Raw genomic sequence first — 24,835 nt, forward strand, 5'->3', positions numbered from 1 at the left:
TCTCATACAATATAAAATAAATTTTAATAGAGATGTCTGGTTACTTTTTCTCACACTTTTGATCATGTGAGTATCCTCTACTATTGAAACAGAAACATACATCTATTTAGGACACATCTACCTACTAAATAAAACTGAAAAAGAATTGAGAAATAAAGATCATAAATGTAACGGAAACAAACAGCTCTTCCACTATGGAACATGATTTGAAAAACTGATGCTATGAAGAAAGGTATCATCCTTCACTGTACACAGATGTGAACTGCAGCATGGAGGACACTCCCAAGCCTTGGTACCTGATTTTGTGGACCTTTCCATTGTACTAAGGGATTCTTTACTTATTTTTTCATTTTTATCTTCAGGGGACCGCCGAGGAGTTGCAGTAGTTTGTGATCCCTTCCGAGCAGGAACATGCTGCCCTTTTTTAGTATCTGAGTCTCTGGACTCTGGTAAATTCTTCCCATCCCCAGATTCCTGAAAGAAACATTTACACATGTTAGCATGCTACTGAATGCTACAATCAACCTCTACATAATTACCACGTGTTTTTCCCATTTCTTCCTTTTTACGCTATACAATGTATCCCCTGGATGTATGTGTCACCATATAATTTTCTAAAGAATTATTGAACAATATCCCAAATTACTGCCAAGCATTGCTTAACAATCTCTTTTAAATATCGGCTCAAGATACAGCACAAACAATTTGCATTTAAGCTCTGTGTTGACAACCACTAAGTTTGCAGTTATTTGAAAAAGTCAGGGATACCGATGAACATCCCTTAACTAGTTTTAGCCACAAAGGTCAGGGATGTTTAGAAAGCATATGTAAATTAAAATCAAAAAGAACAGTTTACATTCCAGAATTTCAATACTACTACTCAGAAATAAGACAGGCTGATGATTATGTTATCATGAATATGACATTATATACTAACAAACTGAAGAATTGTCTCAATAATCTTTATAAATTATCCTCTGGTTAGTAAAATTAGACAAAAAGTAGAAAAACTCCAATCAAAGCACTAGGCATTCCTTTCTATATACAATCTGAAATAAAACCAATCAAAAACTAAAATACTGTTGTTGTATTATTTCCTGTTTATCTGCAGCTCATAACACATAGCAAATTGACAGATGTCCTATAATACATTTAGCAATCTGAAAGAAAAATGCACTAGGTTCTTCACCATTTCTTTGTACACCTGTATATATAGGTTTATATACACATACAGGAGTAGGACTTCAATGATCTTTATGTGTCACTTCCAACTCAGGATGTTCTACACACATATGACATGAACATATCAATGCTCAATATAAAAACTTTAGCAATACCCTCTTGAAAGATTCAAGCCACTTAGAAGATGAAGTAACTTTGCAAATAACTTAAATTAGATTCACAAAGATGTCTGAAACATGGTCTATTAATTGGCAGTGGCACAGGCAGAAACCTTCTAACTCCAGAAATTAAGAGAACTTAAAACATTAAATAAGACTCACCCGTCTGAAGATTTTGACTTTGTGCTTCCCAGTGTCCTCCGTTTGCTTCGTTTTTTCAGCCACTGTATTTAGATTACAAGTAGGTGTTTGTTTTGACATCCCCAGTTTTTCACACTCAATTGCTTTTTCTTCTTTATGCTCAAGTTTCACTTGAGTATCTGGTACATTTTGATCAAAGCACTCCATTTTTTTGTCTTCTTCAGCACAGCATTTCACACACACATACTCTTTATCTTCTTCACCCATCTGCTGCGCTTGAGAAAGGCTCAGCCCAACACAATCACCATGAAACCAATCATCACATCTACCACAACCTACCATAAACCTGAAAACAAAATAAGATAAAAGTCAGTGAAAACTGTGAAAGAAGACTATGACAGAAGATACAGCACCTTCAGCAGGATATATCATAATTGCTTTGATCTGTGCATCTCAATTATTTGTTCTTACCTAGTAAGTGATTTTCTTTGGTGCTTTACATCCATCTCCAGCCTTACGACATGGTATGGTCTTCCCAAGAGTTTTTTTTTCCTTTTTGCTTTTTACAATAGTCCAAGAGAGCATCAAACCTCATTGTGTTTGTGTAACTTGTTTCCAAATCCTACCAAGCTTCTTTTCAGATTCCTATCAAAGTTCTTATGAATGTTAAAAAACAAAACCAAAAATCCAGCAACTCTCAGAAACAGTAAATTTGTTTGAAAATACTTGAAAATTTTCTTGCAAGATATTATCCTTGCTTTCCTACAAATATGATTGTCATCATTCATCACAAACACATCAGCAGCAGCAATCTTCCACAGCAGTATGAGGTCTTTAAATGTTTTGACAAACACAATGGGTATATCAACCTATTCTAAATTAGTTGGTATCTTACATCTCATTCCTTAGACCATTACTACTAAATTATTTCTAGAAAGTTGCTTTTCATTCTCTTTACTGGTGAATATAGGGCCAGGAGTTTGGCTTCCAAAACCACCTGTCCAGCTTGCAGTGACTGTTTTCGTTTAAATGTGGTACACACTTTTGCGCCACTCTGCCATTTTATTCAGAGCTAAGTTATTTACAGAATGCTTCAAACACCAAAATGACTCTCTTCTAATGGACACCCTTCAACTCACTTAACTGCATTATTTTAAAAGCAGAATCAACTTTAATACAGATTTTACTTTCACTGTAAAGATCACCTGGTCTAAAATAAAAGCATGATTTCTGACTATTTTGTGGAAGCATTTTGAAAACTTCATCAGGTATAATGAACACCTAATTACACTGATAGGTACAATTTCCAGTTCAAGTATTTGGGAATGATGTGGAATTTCAAAGTTTCACAGGCTAAAAACCAACTACGTCAGGAGACTTATGTGGTAGGAATTATGGAATTATTTTTTACAAATAATGAAACTAGCTCCAAGGAACAGCTTTCAAATGATGCAGGAAGATCTCTTGTGATATCCATTTCCATTCTCTTTCCCCTTTCATATTTTTGATGGGTTGGGGGTGGGGGATTGTTTGCTGGTTTTTGTGTGTGATTTTGTTTGTTTGGGTTTTTTTGTTTAATTTTTACTTCTTTTCATTTTGCTTTATACTTACATAAACTATATTCAAGATATGTACTTTAACACATAGTCCGGATGAAGAAAATCCAGAAAGACTGTAAGTGTATTAAAGAAAGCAGAAGTTCTTTGGCAACACTAAAAAATTATTTACTGAATTCCTAGATTCTGAATTTCACAGAAGACAGACCTGACTTAAAAAGTAATTCATGAAAATCTGATCATTTCAGCAATATATTTAAGAGCTAAATACGCTGACCTGCAAACCCTATTTCTTTAACCTAATACCTTATCGATCTCTTCCATAAGGTGATTCTAAGCAAAATGATACCTAACTTAGGTATGTCCCCACTCAGGCTATCTGCTAACTTACCTACCTGGTGGAACCATATAAACATTACAGGATGTGCTTAGAGCAACTCTCATTCTCCAGAACTGTAAATCAATGTTCCAGGTGGCTTGATGCAGGTATTGTATTCAAAAATTACTGTTACCTCAGAGATGAAAGCTCTTATTAACAGCAGACATTTGAAACAAAAGAAGAAATAACTGCATGTTCTGTCCCTCCCTACTCAAAATATGTCAGGATTACATTCTGCTGAAGAAAATATTATTTTGATACAAAATGAGTCTGAGAAGTTTTAGAGGTCCATCAGATTGAGAAAAAGCCTATGATGATGTTTGCTAGATTTGAAGAAACTGTTTTTTAAAAGTTTGGGAAGAAAAATACTTTCTCCTTTTGAATTTTCTTTTTCTGAGCTGCAAGTACATTAATAGTATTACTTGTCACTAGCAAACAGCATCTGCCCATCTACTTCTAATTTTAATTAGAAAGGCATAGGTTCCTTCATGTTTTTTCAGTATCTCAATCTTTTCAGATTCACGTTCCAGCAAATTGCAAAAACAAGAAAGGTAATGTTAGGGCAGAATTACTTCTGATGGTCTCAGCAGAGTAATACTACAGCATTTATAAACACAACAAAAAAACAAGAAAGAAGCAACAGGACTGCTACACAAAGCTCACTGCTCCTTTCTGAGAGCCTGGAGCCAAACATGCACGGGCAGGAAATGTAAGGTGAGTCCCTATTTCATAACTGCAAAGGTCCACAGTGGGTGCTTTACACAGAACATATCTTGTACCACTGCAATAAAATACTAGTAAAGCTCTGGGAACAATGAAACTGGTTACAAAAATTCACCATGTACGATTTTCTGCAAAAGCTGAAATAAAGTCAAACCACATAGCCAAAGCATCATGCTTAAAGGGTGTTTTGGTGTCCTAAGGAATTAATGCCTGTGGTTCAAAAATAAAAGGAAACCAAGAATACACCATCATGAAGCCACAAGTGCTATTAACTGTATTTTTATTAAAATATATGTAATTTTTCCTCAGTTTGTAAATTCATGCATCAGAGACTAATTTGTTATATGAGGAAGAGGGACTGCAGCATTTAGTAACCAAAACAAACTTTTGATTTGTATTCAGAAAATGGATATTTGCTGAAGAGATTAAACTAAAATACGCAAGATGCTGCACACCTTCAACTTCAAATTGACAGCACATGGAATTTTTCAGCTTAGCTCACACATATTAAGGGGGGTAATAAAGATGGTGTGTAAGTAAGGCACCAGGATAGGTATCCAGTATTAAATCTTTATTTTCAGGTCTATGAAATAAATAATAAAAATTTTAAAAGTCAAAAAACCCTACAAAGAATTCAGCTCAGAAAAGATCATTCTTCACTAAGACTACACACCAAGTTAGAGGTCATTCAAGCAAACTACTGAAGATGGAAGATTCATTTGGCTTCATTCCAGTCTTCACAACAAGGTTTCAGTTACACTGTATTTTAATACACACAACAAAATTTAAAATTCAGGATTCAGAAACCAAGACTACAAAAAGAATCAGGAAATACCCATGATGCCTGTTCTATACAACACAATGTATTGTTTACAATTGTTTTGCTTAAACCTAGTTATACAAAACGGTAATAAAAACACTGGTGCTGTCTGCCTAAAAAAATTCACTATTTCTACTAATTGGGGCTTTTTTCCCCACACTAGTCAAATGCAAAACTGCAACTTTTGAGGCTGGGAGAGAACATACTGATTTTGATACCAGTAATGTATGTAATCCTTTTTACCATAAGGCCACTTTTACATCTCTGCCTGTTTCTCTCATCTGCACACAAAACAACTATGATTTGTAGCAATTATAATTAGGTAATGGGCAACATTCAATCTAAATAGGGGAGTCAAGAAAAACTGAAGCCTGGTTTGAAGGCTCAAGGATGTCCTTTTGCACAGTTGTTATTTTTGACTGAAGCGGTTCTGGTATCTTGGACTAGTAAAACATCAAAGTTTCTGACTGCAGATTGCTTCAAATCTGAAGTGCAGGACTTTTACCCATGTTGTAAGGCTGGATTGGAAGATGTAAAGCTGAAAGAGAAAGAAAAGTATATTTTAAAATATTAAATTATGCCACATTCAATGAAAGACTTGCTTTCATTGGACTTTAATATAAAAGTCTTTTTTTTGGAAGAAAAAATTTTTAAAAAGCTGACAAGTGACAGCACACAGTACTATAGCTCACTGGGACCTCTGCATAGAGTATGCTACAGTTTCATCCCTTTAAAGAATCCCCTTGGTAGTCCACATGTCAGCATGAAAAGAGACACCTTAAAATCAGAAAGTAACAGATGAAACATAAAAAGAGACAGAATAATTAATGCAAACCTGCCACAATCTCTCTTACGATCAGAATACTTCCTTTGGTGCATTATTTGTAACAAATTAAATTCATTTCTTAGATGAAAAAGTCAGGACAATTTATTTTCTAAATATATGGACCATGTTTTAAAATTACCTTCATGTTCAAGTTATGTAACAGCATCAAGTTTCCTGAGAAAATAATTACTGTAAAATGGGCAGAAACTACCTTACTCATAACACAGCTTTTCATTGTAAAGCTATACTTGAATAAAGCAAAATAAAAATCAGGAGCTGTCAAGAGTTATTCATCAGTGTGGGACAGCATTACAAAATCAGCATTTTAAGATTAATTAATAATGCATTGCCACAGAAAATCATTTAGTTTCAAAACAATTGCTTCTCTTTAATCCTTCATGCTTGTGGCACATATCAATTGGGAAAAATACCACAATAGGACTCAAATCTTAACAAAAAAACCCCTCAAAAAACCCAAACCAATCTATTCAAAAGAACACCCTAGCCTCAAACTCACCTAAGAGGAGTAAACCCACTTGTTCACTTTTTAAGGACTTCAGTATTTAAAGCAAGTCCCCCATCTGCACTTTGTCCCTTAATGGCACTGTTCACCAGTCTTCTACAGATCTGTTGTACACTTGCATTAATATTGCAACTGTTTCTCTGCTGCAGTCCAGCCAATGTTAAAAGCAGGGACAAGACATTCATGGCATGGCAGCTTTAGCAGAATGTATGTTCCACATCAGTGAAGTAGCATGGTTTGATACAAAGCTCAAATGAAATATGGTCTGTCAAAAAAAAAATCTGCACTACATTGTAAGCGCACAGAGACATGAGCAAGTTCCACTTGCTTCCTTTTTGACAAAGTCTAACACAAGTGACATGATTTTTCAAGTTCTGATCTTCTAGAGAAAACCCATAAACCTATCTCAATCACTAGCAGCAGATCTCTTTACATGGAATTTGCAGCATACGAAAAAGACACTGCAAACTTATTGTCTAAGTACTAAATTTCAATTACATCTTTTATGCCAGATGTTTTTTCTCTTTCTTAAAGGCATAATTTTCTTTGCTATTTATATTACAGGAACCCCCTCCAAACAGGAAGCAGCAGGAAGATAAACAACCCTATGCTTTTTGAATTAAAGATGAATTTATGAAACATGCCAAACAGCACAGCCAAAACCACTAAATTTCCTCAAAACCCTGAAAATAAAAGAGTATGTTTCCTAATATTAATTAAAAACCGGCACTAAAAATTATGCATATATAAACATATATACATATTATATATAATCATTAAGGGAAGCTCCATTACCAGTGGATTCTACACATGTTACATGTTGCAGGATAAGCATCATATGCTTTATAAACTGCATTTGTAAGCACCTTGTATTTATGCTCATCTTTCATAAAAATATTTTAGATAACTTATGGAATCCATTTGCTTGATTCCTTAATGCCACTGGTATTAATAATAATCCTGCCAATATTGCAGCATAGTAACATAATCCATATAAAATCTACAAATACAATTATGTAACCGTAAATAAAAATCACAGTGGAGGCCTTCCCTTTGTTAATTATATATTACATTGTTTATAGTTATATAATTATACATTAGATATTATTTTGTTTATACTGTCATTCAGGTTTTCTACAGCTGTGGGTGGAAAAGCACAATAGCTTTTAATGTTGCAAGGCTTTTCACAGAGGAAGAAAGCAGTAGCAGAGACAGAAAATTTAAAAGCATCATCCATTACTGTAAACTGATGACATCTTGCATAATCTGCTGCTTAACACACTCATACTACCTAATGGACGTTTACTAGAACTTAGGCACCATTATTATTCTAATTCCTTATGAAGAATGTTCTCACAACAAATTGTTTGTTGCATACAATGCACTCATGCCAGATACCATCACCCTAAAAAATATGCATTTGTAATTTAAAGATGGCTACAAGTTTGGACTTTTGTATTGGCTATGCAAATTGTATGATAACCTAGATCCACTATAATTTACTCACATTTAGCACTATTTTTAAAATAAAAATCTCCTAACAATCTTTAGTATGGGTAAAAATGGTTTGCAGTTTGCATCCATCAGCCAAACTACTTTTTTGTACTACAGTTCTAAAGGAACACTTCAGGAATTATGTATAAGCAAGAAATCAAGAATACTGTACCTTTGCTAAAGCAACTTCAGCACTTTCCAATTAATTACCTTTTACAACATTACTAACTTTTCCTCCATATTAAAGCATAATTGAAATGTCGGGGGAAGGAATACCCTAAGTAAAATCCATTCCTGTATCACTTAAACTGGCCTCAGACCTCACAGAAAAATTATGTCTGACCACTCAAACTGGATTATCAAAGCCCAAGCAACAACAAAACAAAACCAGAAAAAAACCCCACACAACAACAGCAGAAGAGAATCCTCAAACTCCCACAGGCTATTAAAAAAATCTTACTTGGGACTGTTGAAATCAAGACAAAGTCACCAAATTAAAGTTACAAACTTGCTCTGTAATTAGTTTTCTAGAATATCTGCTTAGAAGCAGAGTATCCCAAGTTGTATACTATGAATTATTAATCCAAAATTGATCAAATTTCTTGTTAAAGAAGATAAGCTACAAACAAGGGAGACAATCTGAAAAATGCCTGTTAGATTTTGTCTAATTGTACAAGCAAGGAACCAGTTCAGACCTCCAGCTGCAGAGAATTTGAACATCTACAGTGAAAAGCAGAGAAATTTTACATTAGCAGATTTCTCAATGTCTGCAGAGCTACCATCTTCATTTTGCACTATGCTGCAAAATTATGTATAATTTTTAAAATTTAACTATCTTTAACGACCTTTAATCTGTCTTCTGGAAAAGTAACTATTGTTTGTGGCAAAGTTTAGTATTTTCAGCATCATTAAGAATTTGAGTGGTAACTTCAATCTAAATTTTTTCAATGTGATATGCATATCCATAGACACACACTTTTCATCTATAGGCAAATGAAATTTTTTGCATATGATTTATGTTATTAGCTGATTAGAAAACATATGATAGCAATATGGGAATATACTGGCAACGTCAAACATGTAGAAAATACTATGAGCAACAACTCAAACCCTGAAAATATGAAAAACTGAAAAAATACCCTTTCAGATGTGCTGAAAATTACAAAAAGTCATCTGACTTGTGCAGAAACATAAGGCTTAGTTTTCATAGGAAAGAGCAATTCTTTTTAGTCATGTAGAAAAGATACATCACAATACATCAAGCAAACAGGCTGAGAGAGTCCTAAAGCCAAACACTGGCAACCCATTCTCTGAGTAATGAAAAAATATATAAAACAGCTATGATGGTTACAGCTCATAAACTTCAAGACAAATGGAAGAGAGAGCATGAAGTCATTGTTCAAAGCTCAGGTGCCAAACAATGGTGATCTGTTAACAGAAAGCAAGCAAACATTGTCTCTTACAAAGCAGGATGTTATAACTTGTAAACTTTTTTGATCATGCAAACCTCATGTTCATAAAACAGAATTCCTCCTTTCCCAAGCCCACTGTATCTGCAGTACAAGACAAGCATACTTTGACTTTGCATGTGGCCAGCAAATTACTGCATGTATTCCTAAAGATATAAATTTACTCCATTTGCCATGTGCTGATGTGAAATAAAACAACATTGAAGTACTATCCTTCTACTCCTGTTCTAACAGGCAGAGTAAAATTACTCTGGGTTTGTGTAAGGCCTATGTAAGCATCGCCCTTTGGGAATTCTGTACACAAAGAAAGTTGATGCCACAATTTCCACACATTACCTTCAACCTGAATAAATTCTCCAGCTTGGTATTACAATAACAACAAGTGGCTTTTCATTTATTAGAGAAAATACACAAAGGTTCTAGTGACTACTACTCTGTATCCTGAATTTTAAATGTTACTTTAACAGGACATCCTGCAAAGCTCTTGGCAAATTACTTCCCAGTTTGGGGGTTGCAACTTCAGTTTAACTTCTTTTCCTATAAGCAATTTCAACCACAGCATTGAGTAAGATTTCCAAAACTGAAACTACCATAGAGCTATAAACAAAAATGTTGTTTCAGATCTTAGCTCTGCCTTTGACATTTCTTGAACATACAGCCATTTGACAGCATTTGTGTCTTACACTTTCTCATTTTCTCTTATACAATGAGAAAAAAGCGTAAGACTGACCAGATAGGTGGTTTCAAAAGGGAAACAAAAATTCCTTGAAAAGTAGTCCAAATAGCAAATTAAAATCCCCTTTTCATTACAGTAAATGTTGACAGTTTTGATGGGTTTCCAAGAGACAGAATTCAAGTTTATCATCGTACACTTCTTCTCTTTTGCACTGTACTAGAAGTATTTTCTTTTTCTTGCTCTAATAATTAAATTAGAACAAAATGGCAAGGCACAGGAGATACAAATTTTGCTTCCTCTGGTATCTTAATAATAGCAGCAAGTGAATCTGCAAGGTTTAAATTATTTGTAGCACAAAACTACAAAGTAAAGTAATCTGAAAAAAATAAAACTTTATTACTTAGACTAGTAATAACAAAAAGTAATGCACTGACAGTCTTAAATTTTCTGTTATTAGGCATGAAGCTCAATAGTGCAAATTTCCTTATTCCACAACTGTGTCTCTCTTTTTGTTTTATATACAAAAATTTTGTGTTTATGTGCTAAAAATCTTTCTATGTTTAGCAAATCTGATTATCTTCTGCTGAAAGAGCTGGTTGTGTCAACAGTTTTGCTATGCAGACATAAAAAGTAACACAATTCCAACACAAAAAACCTTAAAACACTGAAGACTAACATTACAAAACTGATGATAGTCGTAATTACCATCTGTGGCAACTCATGGGCTGTCTCAATCCAACCTCAGCTGGTGATTCATACACTATATTATTATTATTCTGGCAGCAGTAAGAACTGGCAATACAAAATTGGGTTTGTTGAACTCAATCCTATATTGATGTGTATTCCTGTATCTTCGGTAATGCTACTTTGACTTTATAAACTCAAATAAGTAGATTTAACTGAGTCACTGCCACATCTTCCCACACTGGTTAGATCCATCTAGTAATAAAAATTAAGACTTTCTGAACTCTAACAAGACATTGAAAAAAAACCAAACCACAGTGTTTTTTTAGCAAAAATATAAAGAATATAGCACAAGTTCAAGTCAAAGCTGCATTCTTAACAGCTATCAAGTAGTTTAAATTCCAAATATCATATTTTGCTTTAAGAATACCTATAGAAGCATTTTTTTATCCAGAAAGTAGCCTTTTGGGATGTAAACAATTCACTGAAATAAAGGCTACTCATACAGTTTTACTGTCATGGTAATGCCTAAGATGACAAAAACTAAGGAAATGCAACCTGCTTAAAATTAAACACTCTTACAAAGACACAGATGATATGAGTCTTAAAAGGAATTTTTAAAAAAAAATAAAACCACATGGAATTAAATTTGAGCACCCCTTCAATCTGGTAATCCTCAGCAACCAGGCAGAGCAAACCTCTTATTAATTCTTTTAGTAGGCCACAATGATGCAGTTACTGTAGCTGTACATAAATGAATTTTCATGTATTTGGTTTTCAAATATGATACAATGAGCCAATAAAGCTCAGAAGGGCTTCTTAGATACAAACAAATGGCACAAAAACCCCTCAGGTGCCAAAGGTAATTGTTCCATATTTCATTCTGATGTATGGAGTTCTAAAGCACAACCACTAAAAATTACTATTAAAACTTTCTCTCACATAAGCTAATCACAAATATCTTCAATTTGAGTTTAAAAACCAAAAACTAGCAGGTAGAACAGCCTGCTAGCAAGCTAGCAGGTAGAACAGCAACAAAAATACTTCAATATTAAAACACAGTATGTGTAATAAAGGAATTCTTATTCTTGGACTAATAGATCATTAGTGAAACCCAATGGTCCTTTTCAGTTCACTTACTGTGTAGAACAAGTTTTGACACAGAGGGATATTATCAACTTCAAATGCAACCTCATTATTAAGTTTGAAGGCAACTTCAGATATGCCCACGTGGAAGTTTTGTGGGGTTTTTTTCATATTCTTCTTTCTCTCCTCCCTAGCAATTACTTAATTACAGTTACATGAAACCTCGAGGCATTGATTACACAAAGTGAAAAAAAAAAATCTCTGTATCTCTACTATTAGAATTGGACCTATACCAGATAAAAGTCACATGCAAACAACTATTTGATTTTTTTTGTTTATGGTGATCCTTCCACTTAAAGAAGTTTCTGGAAAGAAGGAAATGATAACCTGGAACACAGATATATACTTTTTTTTCTCAAGTCAAGCTTAAAGTGCATAATTAAACAGCATAGAAGAATGATACAGTCATCAAAATATGTACTCATATAATAAAACATACATATTCAAACTTTTGGGCCAAACTAGTTTCTAAAGCTCTGTTTAAATGATCGAAAAAAAAAAAGTGTATGAGTGCAAAGGAAATTAACTGACTGTATGACATACAGACTTGTACTGCCAGACTAGGACTTTGTTTTGGCATGAGCAGCATAAAACATTTGGTGGAAGGAAAACAATTACCTTCCAAGACCAGTAATAAATTCCTAAAACATGCTGCCACACACACCTGTTGCCATGTGGCTTTTTGCAAAAGCCACACTGTTTGCTGGGCACCCAAATATGTTTGCTTTCACTAGCAGAGGTATGTTCCAAGCCTTCCTTTTTAACAGTTGAAATGTTATCTGGAATGAACAAAGGAGGTTCATCAAGTGAGAGACTTTTGCTACTTCTTCTCTGGCGAGGTTGGAGATTTCTATCATTTCTTTTTGACTTGTTTTTTTCCTTATCATCCTCCTTCAGATGTTCAACAGAGGGATCTTTAGTCTCTGCCTCTTCCTTTGTAGAGTTATTAGCTTTTAGCCCAGTTGCAAGTTGGTGTTTGCTGGCTTGCTTCTGACCAGGATGTGAAACATGACCTGATAATGAATGCACAGAGTGGTGGGTATCTTTAGAACAGCTTTGATGAGTAGGAGATTTCTCACTTGCTTTTTGAACTGATAACTTCTGGGTTTGCCCAGAAGCCTGGACTCGGGGTATTTTCTTTAGCTTTGTGTTGGTCTGCTTTTTTACAGTCACCCCTGAAATGCTACTCTTTGCTTTCAAACCTAGATCAGATTGTTTCTTTCTAATTTTAACTGGGTTACTTGGATGCTGATGACTCTCTTGCTCATCAGCATTTCGCTTCAGACTTGCTGAAGAGGGACTGTGAAGGCCCGAAACAGCAACACCAGCTCTCGTTCTTGACCGAGTCATTTCTTGTTGCACTGAACCTGATTTCTGCCGAGTACCTGCAGTCAGATTTTGTTTATTCTGTACTACAGATTTACTATGCCGAGGCCTAATGTTCTTTTCACATTTTGAAATTCCAATTTGTTTCTCATCATCCTGAAATTTTGATGCCTCTTGGCCTTCTACTTTAGTACTGTCGATCTGCTGCTGTACATTTTGGCTTGACTGGTCAACAACAGCACTTTCTAAAATGCTATTTCCTGGGTCAGCTGAAGTAAACTCTTTGTTTTTCAAGTCTTTATTATCACAGTCTGTACTGTCCAATAGTTTCTCAGATGGAGTTTCAGTTTTCTCCATTCCCTTGTCATCACCTCCAGCTTCTGCTACGCATTCCTTTACTGACAATACATTTTCATCCAGAATTTCCACACTGTGGGAACCTGAACTGCAATCAACCCCCTCTTTCACAGAGCTGGACGAATTTGAAAAGGTCTCACAAATTCCATCTGTATTCAAGCAAGCACTGGATGAATCATTATCTTTTCCAGTTATTTCAATTTGATTATGTTCTTCTGCTTTCTTCTCTGATTCCTCTGCTTTATTAACAGTCTTTTCTTCTGAAGAATTTTCCAAGCCCATTGAATCAATCACATCACTTGTTTCATTTTTAACAGGAATCATTTCAGTATCTGCAGATACTGAACAAACTGACTCAGCACTCCCAGAGCCAGTGTTCATTGCAACCTCTACTATTTCCTTTGTTTCCTCAGGAGAAGGAGAACAGGGTTCTCTTAAATTAGCACAACTTAACTCTTGGGATGTTTCTTCAACTTCTGCCTGCTCAGGGGTTTCAGACTTAATTTCTTTCACATCTTCAGGACCAGACAGACATTTTGTATTACTTTGGGATGCTGTTACTGCTGCTGCTGCTCCTTCCAACTGTCCTGATCGTCTTGTACTACGCCTAACCTCCCTAGGCTGCTCTGTTTTCAAGCGTGCTGCAACATCTGTCTCTTTAATTGGACTTCTCTCTTGTTTCTGTCCATTTTTTGGAGCAGATCCACTTTTTACAGATGATTTCTTGGTATTAAGAGGAGGAGCAACATTCGAACGCTTGGCTAGCGTGCTCTGCCGCAGACTCCGTACTGGTTCTAGGAAGGGAAGAAGAAAATCTCTTAGCTATTTCTGCTTCCTTCTTTTTGCAAATACAAGATTTGCCTAGAACAAAAGTGACTTACCCCAGTTTAGCTTTCTGGACACAAAGAGGACTTAAAACTTAGTTATTTACTAAACTTAAAAACCTCCCCAAAAATAAATGGCTCCCATTTCAATTTTACACTGACATAGTTTGGATGTAAGATCCCATAATTCTAAAAGCTATGGAATTTCTAAGTAGTACATACAAAACACAAGCGATGATAGAAAGACAATCCAAAGTAAGTCTACTTTTCTACCTCTCAGCCTTTTCTACCTCAAACAAAAATTGCACAAGCCATACTGTGATTAGAAATATAACTGAAGTTTAAAAACCTTTTAGAGAACAGTCTACAAATCAGAGATCCAGTCATATTCTCACCTGATGACAACTTTTATATTTTCTAAACAAGTAACCATTCCAGTGGCTTTCTAAACAGCATAATCACCAGCTTTGTACCACAGGCTCTTATTTAAATTCTGATTGCCATATTAAATAATTTTATCTTTTTAATTCAACCTACTCTATAGGGGACAAAAGCAGAGCAGTAAATAACTCCAGTTCAACAAGTTAGAAAACCCATAACTATAATAAATTAGCTAACAGAAAGAATTAAAATATTTTAATAAAATATTAAGTATCTTGAGATATTTGAAGACTTTCTGACTGCAATTACTATAACCTAATTCAAAGTAAAAAGAGAATATGCAAATAAAAATAGAATCAAAACTTTAATTGGAAATAGAGACATGCTAACCTAACATTCCAATGCTGTTTTGCAACTCCATCATGCTTTTGCTGGTGAAGAACCACATTACTTATCTTATGTAAGGTAAAAGGATCAAAATCTCAAAAATTATTTTAATGACCATAAGCAAGACACTTAATATTTATTAAAGAGAAATTCTAATTGACTCATACCCTATGGATGCCAGCTTCTAGCTGTAGTGCATGAAAAAGAATGTTTCTATATTGGAATTCACACAACCAAGTTAAATTTACAAATGTTGGGGTGGGATTTAAAAGATTTGATGTACTTCAAATGTGTAAACACAATCTGTAATCACCTTGTGCCATTAAACGTGGTGATTTCCTCGGTGATGTGACTGACGCTTCTTCAGCACGGCTTCTCAAATTCCTATTAGGTAAAGCAAGCTCATCATCATCAATGGCGTCATTACCACTCTCTTTAACTCCTTCTTCATCCATAGTATCATCAAGACCAATAACTGGAAAAAACAAACAAACAAGGAAGAGCCTAAAACTTAAAATGATCAAAAAGTGTTGTAGCTATAATGCTGAGCAAGACAGGGCAAGAAACATTAAAAAATAAATAAATTGGCCATCTAAAATCAAACAAAAGAGGAAAAAAAAATGAAGAAATAAAGGACAGAATATTCCCATGTGAGGCAGTTTCAGGGTAGAAGAAGCTATCACCCACAGCTTAAAACTTCTGTAGATAGTCCTCGTAGCTTTTTTTGTGGACTCACATTTTTATGGGGTTTTTTTGCCACAGGAAGGTCCCCAGTCTTAGAGGATCAGCTGCCCCTCACTGTCCCTTCCCACCTAAGAAAAAGTGAAGAAAGGTAAACAGCAGAAAGAGCTGATCCAGAAGTGCAGAGTGTAAAACTCATGGTTTTCTGACAGGATACTATTTTTAAAACTCTGAGCCCCACCCATATCACATATCTGTGCCCGTAATGTGTTTTTGGAAGAGCTTTAAGTGCAGCAAGCACTTAACGTCCCAGGAGAGACCGGGAACATTTCATTGGTGAACTCCTATCCTCCACTAACCTGAGAAAGGTCCCAGAGGTTGCTCCTGAAAACAGGTTTCCTAAGAGGCAGTCAGGTCACTACACCAGCCATTCTCCTCACTTGCTCTAAATTTGGTTCTTGCAGTGGTAGCCTCTCCTATTTAAAGATCCTATGTGTGAATAATCAATCCTGGTCCCCATGGGATGCAAAATTTGTGAGATCAAGCCAAACACCCAAGAGAATACAAAACATGTAGGAAGGTCTAACAAATATAACAGAGACTCCAAACAATCAAGTATGCCTGTTTTTCACTACTAAGACACAAACCTTGAAGCATTTTTAAGATAAACTCACATGACACATATAAGATATCTAAAAATTTCTAAAAATTGCTTACTTAAAAATTATATAAATAACACATCAATCAGAAAAGTAAAACAGCAAGAAGTTAAATTAGAAATTGTTAGAATTTTTAGACAGCTCAGAAAATCTGTCAACTCCTGGTCCTTCTCAAGTTCGATATTACTGCAATTTAAAAAAAAACAATGAAAAACAAAGTAACCAAGCAACACCTTAGAATTTCTAATATTAGAAAGTTTTTTATTGGCATCTTAAGGAAGGCTGATCATGGTACCAGGCAATCAGCATTCTGAACCTCTGTAATCAGATGCGTGCCAGGAGCTGAAAACTAGGAGTGTCTTAAGCTAACAATTTATGGTCATTTATTTTATTTTAACCATTATTTTTAGTTACTGCATCATACACATCAGTTACAAGGAAAAGTGTTTGTGGAAATTACTGTCCACTTCCACTCTCCAATCCACAGAGCCACCTTTTTATCTGTGTGTGTTTACAAACATACAGATATCACACGCAAGGTGCATGAGGCTGATAAATTTGGTCTTTCTCCACTCAAGAGTCCTCCTTAATCACTTATTTGCTATAATGTACATACTGGACACACTAGCAAAAAAATTACATTGTAACTGCCCTATTAGACATTTTCCTAGTAAATATCTAATACTGGCCATTGTCCAAGATGGAAACCTGAATGAGAAGGACCCTCACTCTAACTCCAGCTGCCCATTCTGGTGTTCTCAAAGATTATATCCTCCCAGCAGCTCTGCACTTTGGTATTTGTGTTTTCATAGTGTTCCTGCAAAACACAAAACTGGCTTTTGGGAACAGACTGTGACAAAAGAGACTCCTTTCACATCCACTTCTGCTCCTTCTGTGAGAACTAAATTACTAAACTATTGAAGACAGCATGAAAAATAAAAACTAGTAGGACAACTTCTGAAACAACTCTGGAGTATATTAAAGGGCTGACATTAGTCTTGGGCTCTACAATGTTCTTGCTCAAGTTACGGAATTTCTACACCCTCCTTAATTAATAACAAGAGACACATTCAGTCCATTATTGACACAGTGTGAAATATTAGAATTAAAGCATTTTCATACTTACAAGACTCTGTGCTGTAGCTTTAATTTTACAGAGGAATTGAAGCACAGAATCTTGCTAATTTCAAACCACCTGAGCTACAATTCAGCTAGTAAAGACAGTCTCATGAGGCCCCTGATGAGGAGCATTCCACACAGACCCTGCTGGGAAGAGAAAAATGACAGAGAACAGCAATAGATACAAAGAAGACTAGAAAAGTAAATTATGAAGGAGAAGTGGAGGTAAGGAAACAACCCTAGGAAAGGTAAACCAACAAAAGCAAAATCAGAAAGAACAAAAAAAGCAGAGATTATCTTAGTAACAAATATCTAAATATTATCTCAGCATCAAGTATAGAAATTTAAAAAATAAAATAGGAAAAAATAAAAAAGGAATAAAGAAAGAACTTATCTGAACGGAAGAGTTGTACACCAGTGTACAACTGAACAGATTGCAAACAAGAAAAGTACGAGTCACATTCAACATATTTAGTCACATTCAACATATTTATACTGGAAAAGGCACCACTGACCTTCACCTCACTATTTTGAGTTTCTCCATTACTTGCAAAGTATCTAAACTTCAAACTGCTGGGCTGTACTACTGACTCACTTTTATATATGTTATACCATAATAGAACAACATTCAGTAAAACAGTCTACTTGCAAATTTAAAGCAATGTTTTCCCTATGCTAAAACAAAAGCATGACCATTTTTAAATTTTTTAGCAATGTAAAACTTAAGAAAACAAGCCTTACTTTCTGGTGAAAGAGGAGGTAAGGAGAAGGAAACATCCCTAAACACATCATCAAAAACTATGATGTTTATAAATCTTTATGTTTATTAACATAAGACTTTCTTCCATTATTTCCAGCCACAACTAAGACAGAAATACTCAGTTTCTTGACACACTGACCAAGGTAAATATCAAGTGTAGAAATAAATTTCTTCTCTGTAGATGTTAGTCCTGGATTTCTTTTGCTTAGGTAACCACACCAAACAGAACATCACTGTTGCTCCTGCTTTGCATTATGTCCAGCTGAATCACACTAATGTCAGGAATGTGCAAATCCACAGTAAATTCCATATAAGCATCACAGATTATATGGAAATAGTTGAACATTATAAAATTTCTGCATTACATGGGAATAACAACACAGAGATGTAACATAATTCTTCAATGAAAAGAACAGTTACAGTCTAAAGCAGTAACTAACACGTCTAGGTAAGCCTTCAGAAGAGCAAATAAACTCCAGCGAAACAACAAAACATATAAAGATAGTGATATTTTGTCAGTAAGTCTCAAGATCATAAATGAGGATGGTATACTTTCTATGAGAAACCTTTTTCCTATTGACATCTGTGATGCATATGTTCAAGAAACAAGATTAAAAATACTTTCTGTTAAAAAAATATATATTTTCAAGAGAAATTATGTGACTGATGACATAACTTACATAAAGAAACATCAAATTCCAACTGTTTTACAAACGTTTGCCTGTAATCTATTGAAATGAGAATTTGCTTGCAAGTGCCTTGAGCTGACTGTCCAGTGCAAGAAAAGAATCAAAGTAACATGAAATATTAACTAAACACTTGCTCCCATTCTCCATTAATGTCTGTGTTGTTAAGAGGTAATTTTACAGTCCTTAGAATAAAGATATATGAAAATCAACTAGGATAAATAAACTTAATGCAGCATGTATCTTGACAGAGGACTGCATGCCCATTTTATTAAAAAGATGGAGCTACATCACAAGCTTACTGAATAGTGGTTCTTTAAGAGACACAAGCCTGTTACATTGGAAATAAGGAGCAGAAAACCAAATTTCAACAAAGTGAAAACACCACATCAAACCAAGCACTTCAATGTAAATTAATTAATTTTATTAAGAAGGGAGTCTTCATGTATTTACAAATCAGTGAGCCTATCTAAATTGCTTTGCAAATCTTAGTACAGATCCAACCTCTCTCCACCCATGAAACTGATCCAAAGGCATACTAAATACTTCAGAAGGACCTATGCTGGGGAATATAGGTAGTTTGCCACTCACAAACAGAAAAAGGCACAAAATAAATATTCTCCAGATTCTCAACACCAATACAATATATTTAAATTTTATACAGAAAAGTTACTACCTTGGTCATAAAACACTCTGTAGCTGTTCATATGGACAGCTTGGAAGAAGGAAGGCATAAAGAGGTAAGAAAACTGAGAGAAACAACTGTAAATCAAATTTTGGAATCTCAAAGTTACATTCAAAATTACTTCAAATGTAGGAGGAAAAATACATGTACATTTGGCTTTAGTGAAAAGAGCCCAAAATGCCTAACACAGCCAGACATCATGCCAGCTAAAGAAAACAGTATTTGTAGTCAGAAAACTTGGTTTGGCTTCGAAGATTCAGTAGGTAGTAATGATTTTAGCAGAGGTAATGCTGCTTTTAACAATTCTCATGAAAACATAGGCTAAAGCTAGAAAAAACAGACTGCACTCTAGGGAAACACTTTCCCAGCAGCAATCCAGAGGGACAGAAAAAAAGGGCAATTAAAAAGATGTCCCTAACACATTTTGTGATTCTTACAGCATCAGTCTTCTTTATCATTTATGATAAGTACCTGATTTGATAAACATACCCATAAACTAAATTAGTTAAAAGCTTGATTTTAATATGAAATCTAGAAATGTCTCCAGATGATACGCAATTAAAATTCCATTCCCCGTATTACGAGTATAACAAATCAAACTACCCCAGTAAATGACATCCTGAAAAGTTACACAGTTTGTGATTACCAATTTAATTTACCTAGAATTACCAATTTAGTATGAATGCTAAGTTATTTAGCTCACTGGCATGCAACCAGTATGACCTGCTACGTTCACAGGTGGATAAGCTTCCAGCAAGAACAGAACAAAACAGAAAACCTATCACTAGGGTACCATTCAAAGTTGAAATAAGTCTGTTGCTCTTAAAATAATTCTGTCATATTCTAAACTTCAGCGTTTCCACTTCTTATCAATGAATTGCTCAATAAGGTAAAAAAATCAACACAACACCAAAAGCATGCTTCCACACCCACTCACACCACTCAAACATTTAAGATGGCCAAGAGCTGTTCTATACAATATAATTTTCTACATTGGTCATGCACAGCTTGTAAGAACAACCACCCAATCAAACCAACAAAAAGAAGCAGAGAGGCACCTAAAACATGATTTGGGACACTTCTGATTGCTTCAAGAATTTGGATTTCATTTATTTCTCAAAAGTTTCATTTTGTCCAACTCTGTCCTTTAACTGGCAAGGAGAGCAGTTACATCAATTTCTACTATCGACACTATGTCTTTCTGCTGATACCTACTTCAGGACAGGAGGAGCCCTCCATAATTGCTAAGCTCCTTTGAGCTGCAGTGAATAAGACATGGATAGTTTGTACCTTGATTCACAGAGGTAGCAGAACTTCTTAACTGTGCTGTAAGACCAGCATTCTCCTCAGTCTAGCTCCATAAACCAGCAACCTAACTACATCTTTATAGTTTAGCAGTCACCCTCCACTAACACATTCTAAAAGGATTGCAGCATAATTTGACCTCTACCCTATTCAGCTTGTGAGAGTCATAAGAGTTATGTCCACCTCTGCTCAAAGCTATAACCAGGATTACTCACAAAGAATCTTGTTCTCTTCTCTAAATATGTAATTATTCAATCAAAGCTGAAAAGATAACCTTATATTATTACTCTAACCCCATTCTGTTACTCAGTGGCAATTATAGAGCAAGCTCAGCAAGTTTGGTCTGTTCTGTCTTCGGTTTCTGCTGGTCTTTGTCTGACCATCTTTGTTTGTCATCCAACTAAAGAAACTATCTCAATCCAGCACAATCTGGATTCAGGCCAAGAGATAAACATGAGACTGCTTTATTGGTACTGATATAGTTCTGCCTATCAATAGATAGGCAACAAACATCCATTGTCACAGTCTTTCTATTTGTCATATACCAGTACTGCTGACTGAGACCCTCGGTACAAAAAAGGCATGGACCTGGTGAAGCGTGTCCAGAGGAGGCCACAAAAATGACTGGAGGCTGGAGCACCTTTCCTTTGAAGAAAGGCTGGCAGAGTTTGGGTTGTTTGCCTGGAGAATACATGGACACCTCATTGCAGCCTTTTAATACCTAGAAGGGGCTTATAAGAACAGACTTTTTAGCATGGTCTGTAGTGACAGGACAAAGGTAGTGGTTTTAAACTAAAAGAGAGTAGCTTCAGATTGGATGTAAGGGAGAACTTTTTCATTATGAGGGTGGTGAAACACTGAAAGAGGTTGCCCAGAAAAGCAGTGGATGCCCCATGCCTGGGAACCTTCAAAGCCAGGTTGAACTGGGCTATGAGCAACCTCATCTAGTTGAACATGTCCATTGCAGAAGGGCTGAACTAGACGACCTTTAGAGGTCCCTTGCAAACCACATCATTCTATGATTCTAAGCTACTATTCTCCCCGAGAGATGTAGTTATAATTCAATGTACAAAACCTGTGTTTTCTGGATAGATGTCTCTGTATTTCTTATAGGCATGCACTTGAAATGTCTAAAGGACATACAATCAATTGCTACCAGTATCCATCACATACAGTCAGGTAAGAGGTAACTCACCAAAAACAGAGCTTAGTATTAACAAAAAGCTTAGTTCTTGATGAATGATGTGCAATATAAACCCTAAAGCTGAGCAAAACATGTTCATGAGTAACAACTTTGGATCAGGCCAGTAAAAACTCCCAACAAAAACTGATGCCCATGTAGCAGTAAGAAAAAGAGCAGGAAGCAAACCCACACTCAAAACAACTTAAGAGCAAGAGAGAAGAGTTTTTGCTTTTGAAAACAAAAATACATGATCTCCAGAATAAAGCAGAGAAAATGTCACAATCTTGAGACAGTAGGCATGTGGGTAAGAAGCAGGCCTGAATCGAGCCCTTTCATATACTCATGTCCACAGAAGAAATTTCACACTTACACAGTTGGGTTAAAGGCATATAAAGATAGTATTTTGTTTGTGCATCGGTTTTCTACTCCTGAACTCGGCTCAAATCTGCTTTCAAAGAAGTATTAGGAAGCCATGCCTTCTGCTCCTCCATTTTATCTAGAAGACCTGATTACCATTTTATCTACAACATCTGTCCTCAGTTTAACTATTACAACCTTTATCTCTCTTGCTTGCTCACAACAGTCAAGTAAGCTGTAGCATGAAATCTGTACCACTTTAAAACTTCTACAAAACAGAATTCTACAATACAAGCATAAAATATGATCAATCTGTCTTTTGGTGGTCCTGTGAATTAATTTCCATGAGCACTTTGTTCCTTTTCTTAAACTGTTTAATAGTCTAGGCATGGGTTATGCAAAATATAGGATATATTAAAGCAAGATTTGTCAGGAGAGTTATGCTTTTTTACTTTTAGACAAATTGAACTTGGCGTGCAGATGAGCTTCCACCTAAACTGGGAAAACCAGCTCATGCATGGCTTAATTCATACAAAGGGTACTACCACCTTGAATAACCACATTCTTACCAGCAGCCTACATCAGCAGTGTTAGATCACCAACAGTGTCAGAAAACTCAAATAAATCACAACTATATGAACTTTCAAGGAAAAAAGACAAGCAAAGAAACCATACTTCGAACTGATACTTGTTATTCTTAACTAAAAAATTTAAGCACATACTGCAGTCCTACCATGTCAGAGTAAGGACAGTTCTTATCAAGACCTACAAAGAACAAGCAACAACAAGAACATTTCATGTTCTTTTGGATACCTACATTAATTCCAAATTACACATTTTAATTTCTTTACTGAAATGTGGCTCTACTGGTGCTTTCAGATTTAAAAATAAAACAATAAATTCATAAATCAAATCAGCTTTGAATCCCTTAGTCTTCTGACAGCCTGAAAATGTAGCCCCCAAATAAATGCATTCACTCAACTATTTTTAAGGACCTTAAGATTAATTTTGTTTATTTAAGTAGCAATAGTACTAATTATTGCACTACTGATCACTTTCAGGACAAATACATGCCAGGAAGCACCTGAAACTTTCTCCATACCTTCCAAAATATCCAGCTGTACCCTATGAGTTAATTCACGAATTTTAAATGCAGTACAGGTTTGCTGGAGAATGCACAGGATGCAATATAACAAACAATTTGCAAGTGAGGGGGAATTTGGTTTAGTTGTGTATATTATGCATATTAAAAGGGATATGATTTTTGTTTGGCAGGTTACAGAGAAAAATGTGTAGGAATACAGACTATTGCAGGAGTACACGAAAGCACTAAGGATCGCCTCAAAAATGTTCTTCTGAAGTAGGAAAAAAATGCCAAATATCTTGTTTTGGCTTGATAGCTCACTTTTTCATTACCTTAAACAGTATAATCTTTGATTTACAGTTTTCCATTATGTAATATCACCTAATTTAGTGAAGGTGAAAATTCAGTCTGTTAGTAACAGTAAAATATATATTATATAAGGAAATTATGACGATTTTCAGAAACAGTTATAAAACTTACTCAAAAAAATTAAATATTGAGATAATCATGTAACTGCAATAATCTACAACACTTCTATTAATGAAGCTAAAAAATTATGTTGTTTAAGCTTCCAGTCAATTAAAGAACACTACTAAAAACAGAGTATATTTGTGTCTCTAGCATCAAATTCAGTGTAATTATTCCAATTCTTCATAAATATTAATAATTTTAGGGATTGGATCATCGCTTTTTTTTCATCTTCTAAAATTACTCAATAAATTCTAAGACTATTTTTATTTAAAACTTTGGTCTAAATTGTTCCCAAATCAGGTACTCCAAACAGTAAAAAATTATTTTATGATCATTCCAGGGTCGTGAAGCCAACCAAAGCAAAGCACCCAGAACCCAGAAACAGCTCAGTACCAGAAGGCCTAGCATTAACAGAGTAACCCTGAGGTCAGAGCAGTAATTTGTACAACTCTCCTATTCCTACTGCTAATCCAGAAATACAGCATTTTTTGAGCCAACCAGTGACTTCAGTGATCAGGCCCAGTACCTACACTAAACAAATCTTGACTCTCACTGGAAGTAACAGATAGACAAGACTAGGCTGTTTCTGATCCACATAAGGAGCTTTCCTCAATTGTTACACTACAAAAGTAACAGGACCTGCACATAGTTTACATGCCAGGCATGTATGAAGTGCATTGATAAAGGGCAGCAAGATGACAGAAATCCCAACTTATTATTTCTAAGTTATGAAAAAGGGTTGGTACTAAAGCGAAACTGTATTTTAAACTGTAATCTTAAAAAATTGTAAGAT

At 35.2% G+C, this 24,835-nt stretch overlaps 1 protein-coding gene across 6 annotated transcripts in view; it reads right to left on the minus strand.

The window, feature by feature from the left end:
* Positions 1 to 24,835, minus strand: part of PHF3 (PHD finger protein 3) — a 49,522-nt gene that overhangs the window by 14,694 nt on the left and 9,993 nt on the right. For 3 of the 6 annotated variants that reach the window (XM_030946681.1, XM_030946680.1, XM_030946679.1), the window contains 4 exons: positions 15,366 to 15,527; positions 12,442 to 14,254; positions 1,503 to 1,827; positions 297 to 474 (listed from right to left, as the gene is read on the minus strand). In XM_030946681.1, coding sequence (XP_030802541.1) covers positions 297 to 474; positions 1,503 to 1,827; positions 12,442 to 14,254; positions 15,366 to 15,507 — 2,458 coding nt within the window. In that variant the 5' untranslated portion in view covers positions 15,508 to 15,527. Of the gene's footprint in view, positions 1 to 296; positions 475 to 1,502; positions 1,828 to 12,441; positions 14,255 to 15,365; positions 15,528 to 15,788; positions 15,865 to 17,518; positions 24,792 to 24,835 lie in introns of those variants that run through there. The other 3 variants (XM_030946684.1, XM_030946683.1, XM_030946682.1) reach the window with 2 other exon arrangements.

Source organism: Camarhynchus parvulus, chromosome 3, assembly GCF_901933205.1.
Source record: "Camarhynchus parvulus chromosome 3, STF_HiC, whole genome shotgun sequence".
In the NCBI taxonomy this organism is placed as follows: domain Eukaryota; kingdom Metazoa; phylum Chordata; class Aves; order Passeriformes; family Thraupidae; genus Camarhynchus; species Camarhynchus parvulus.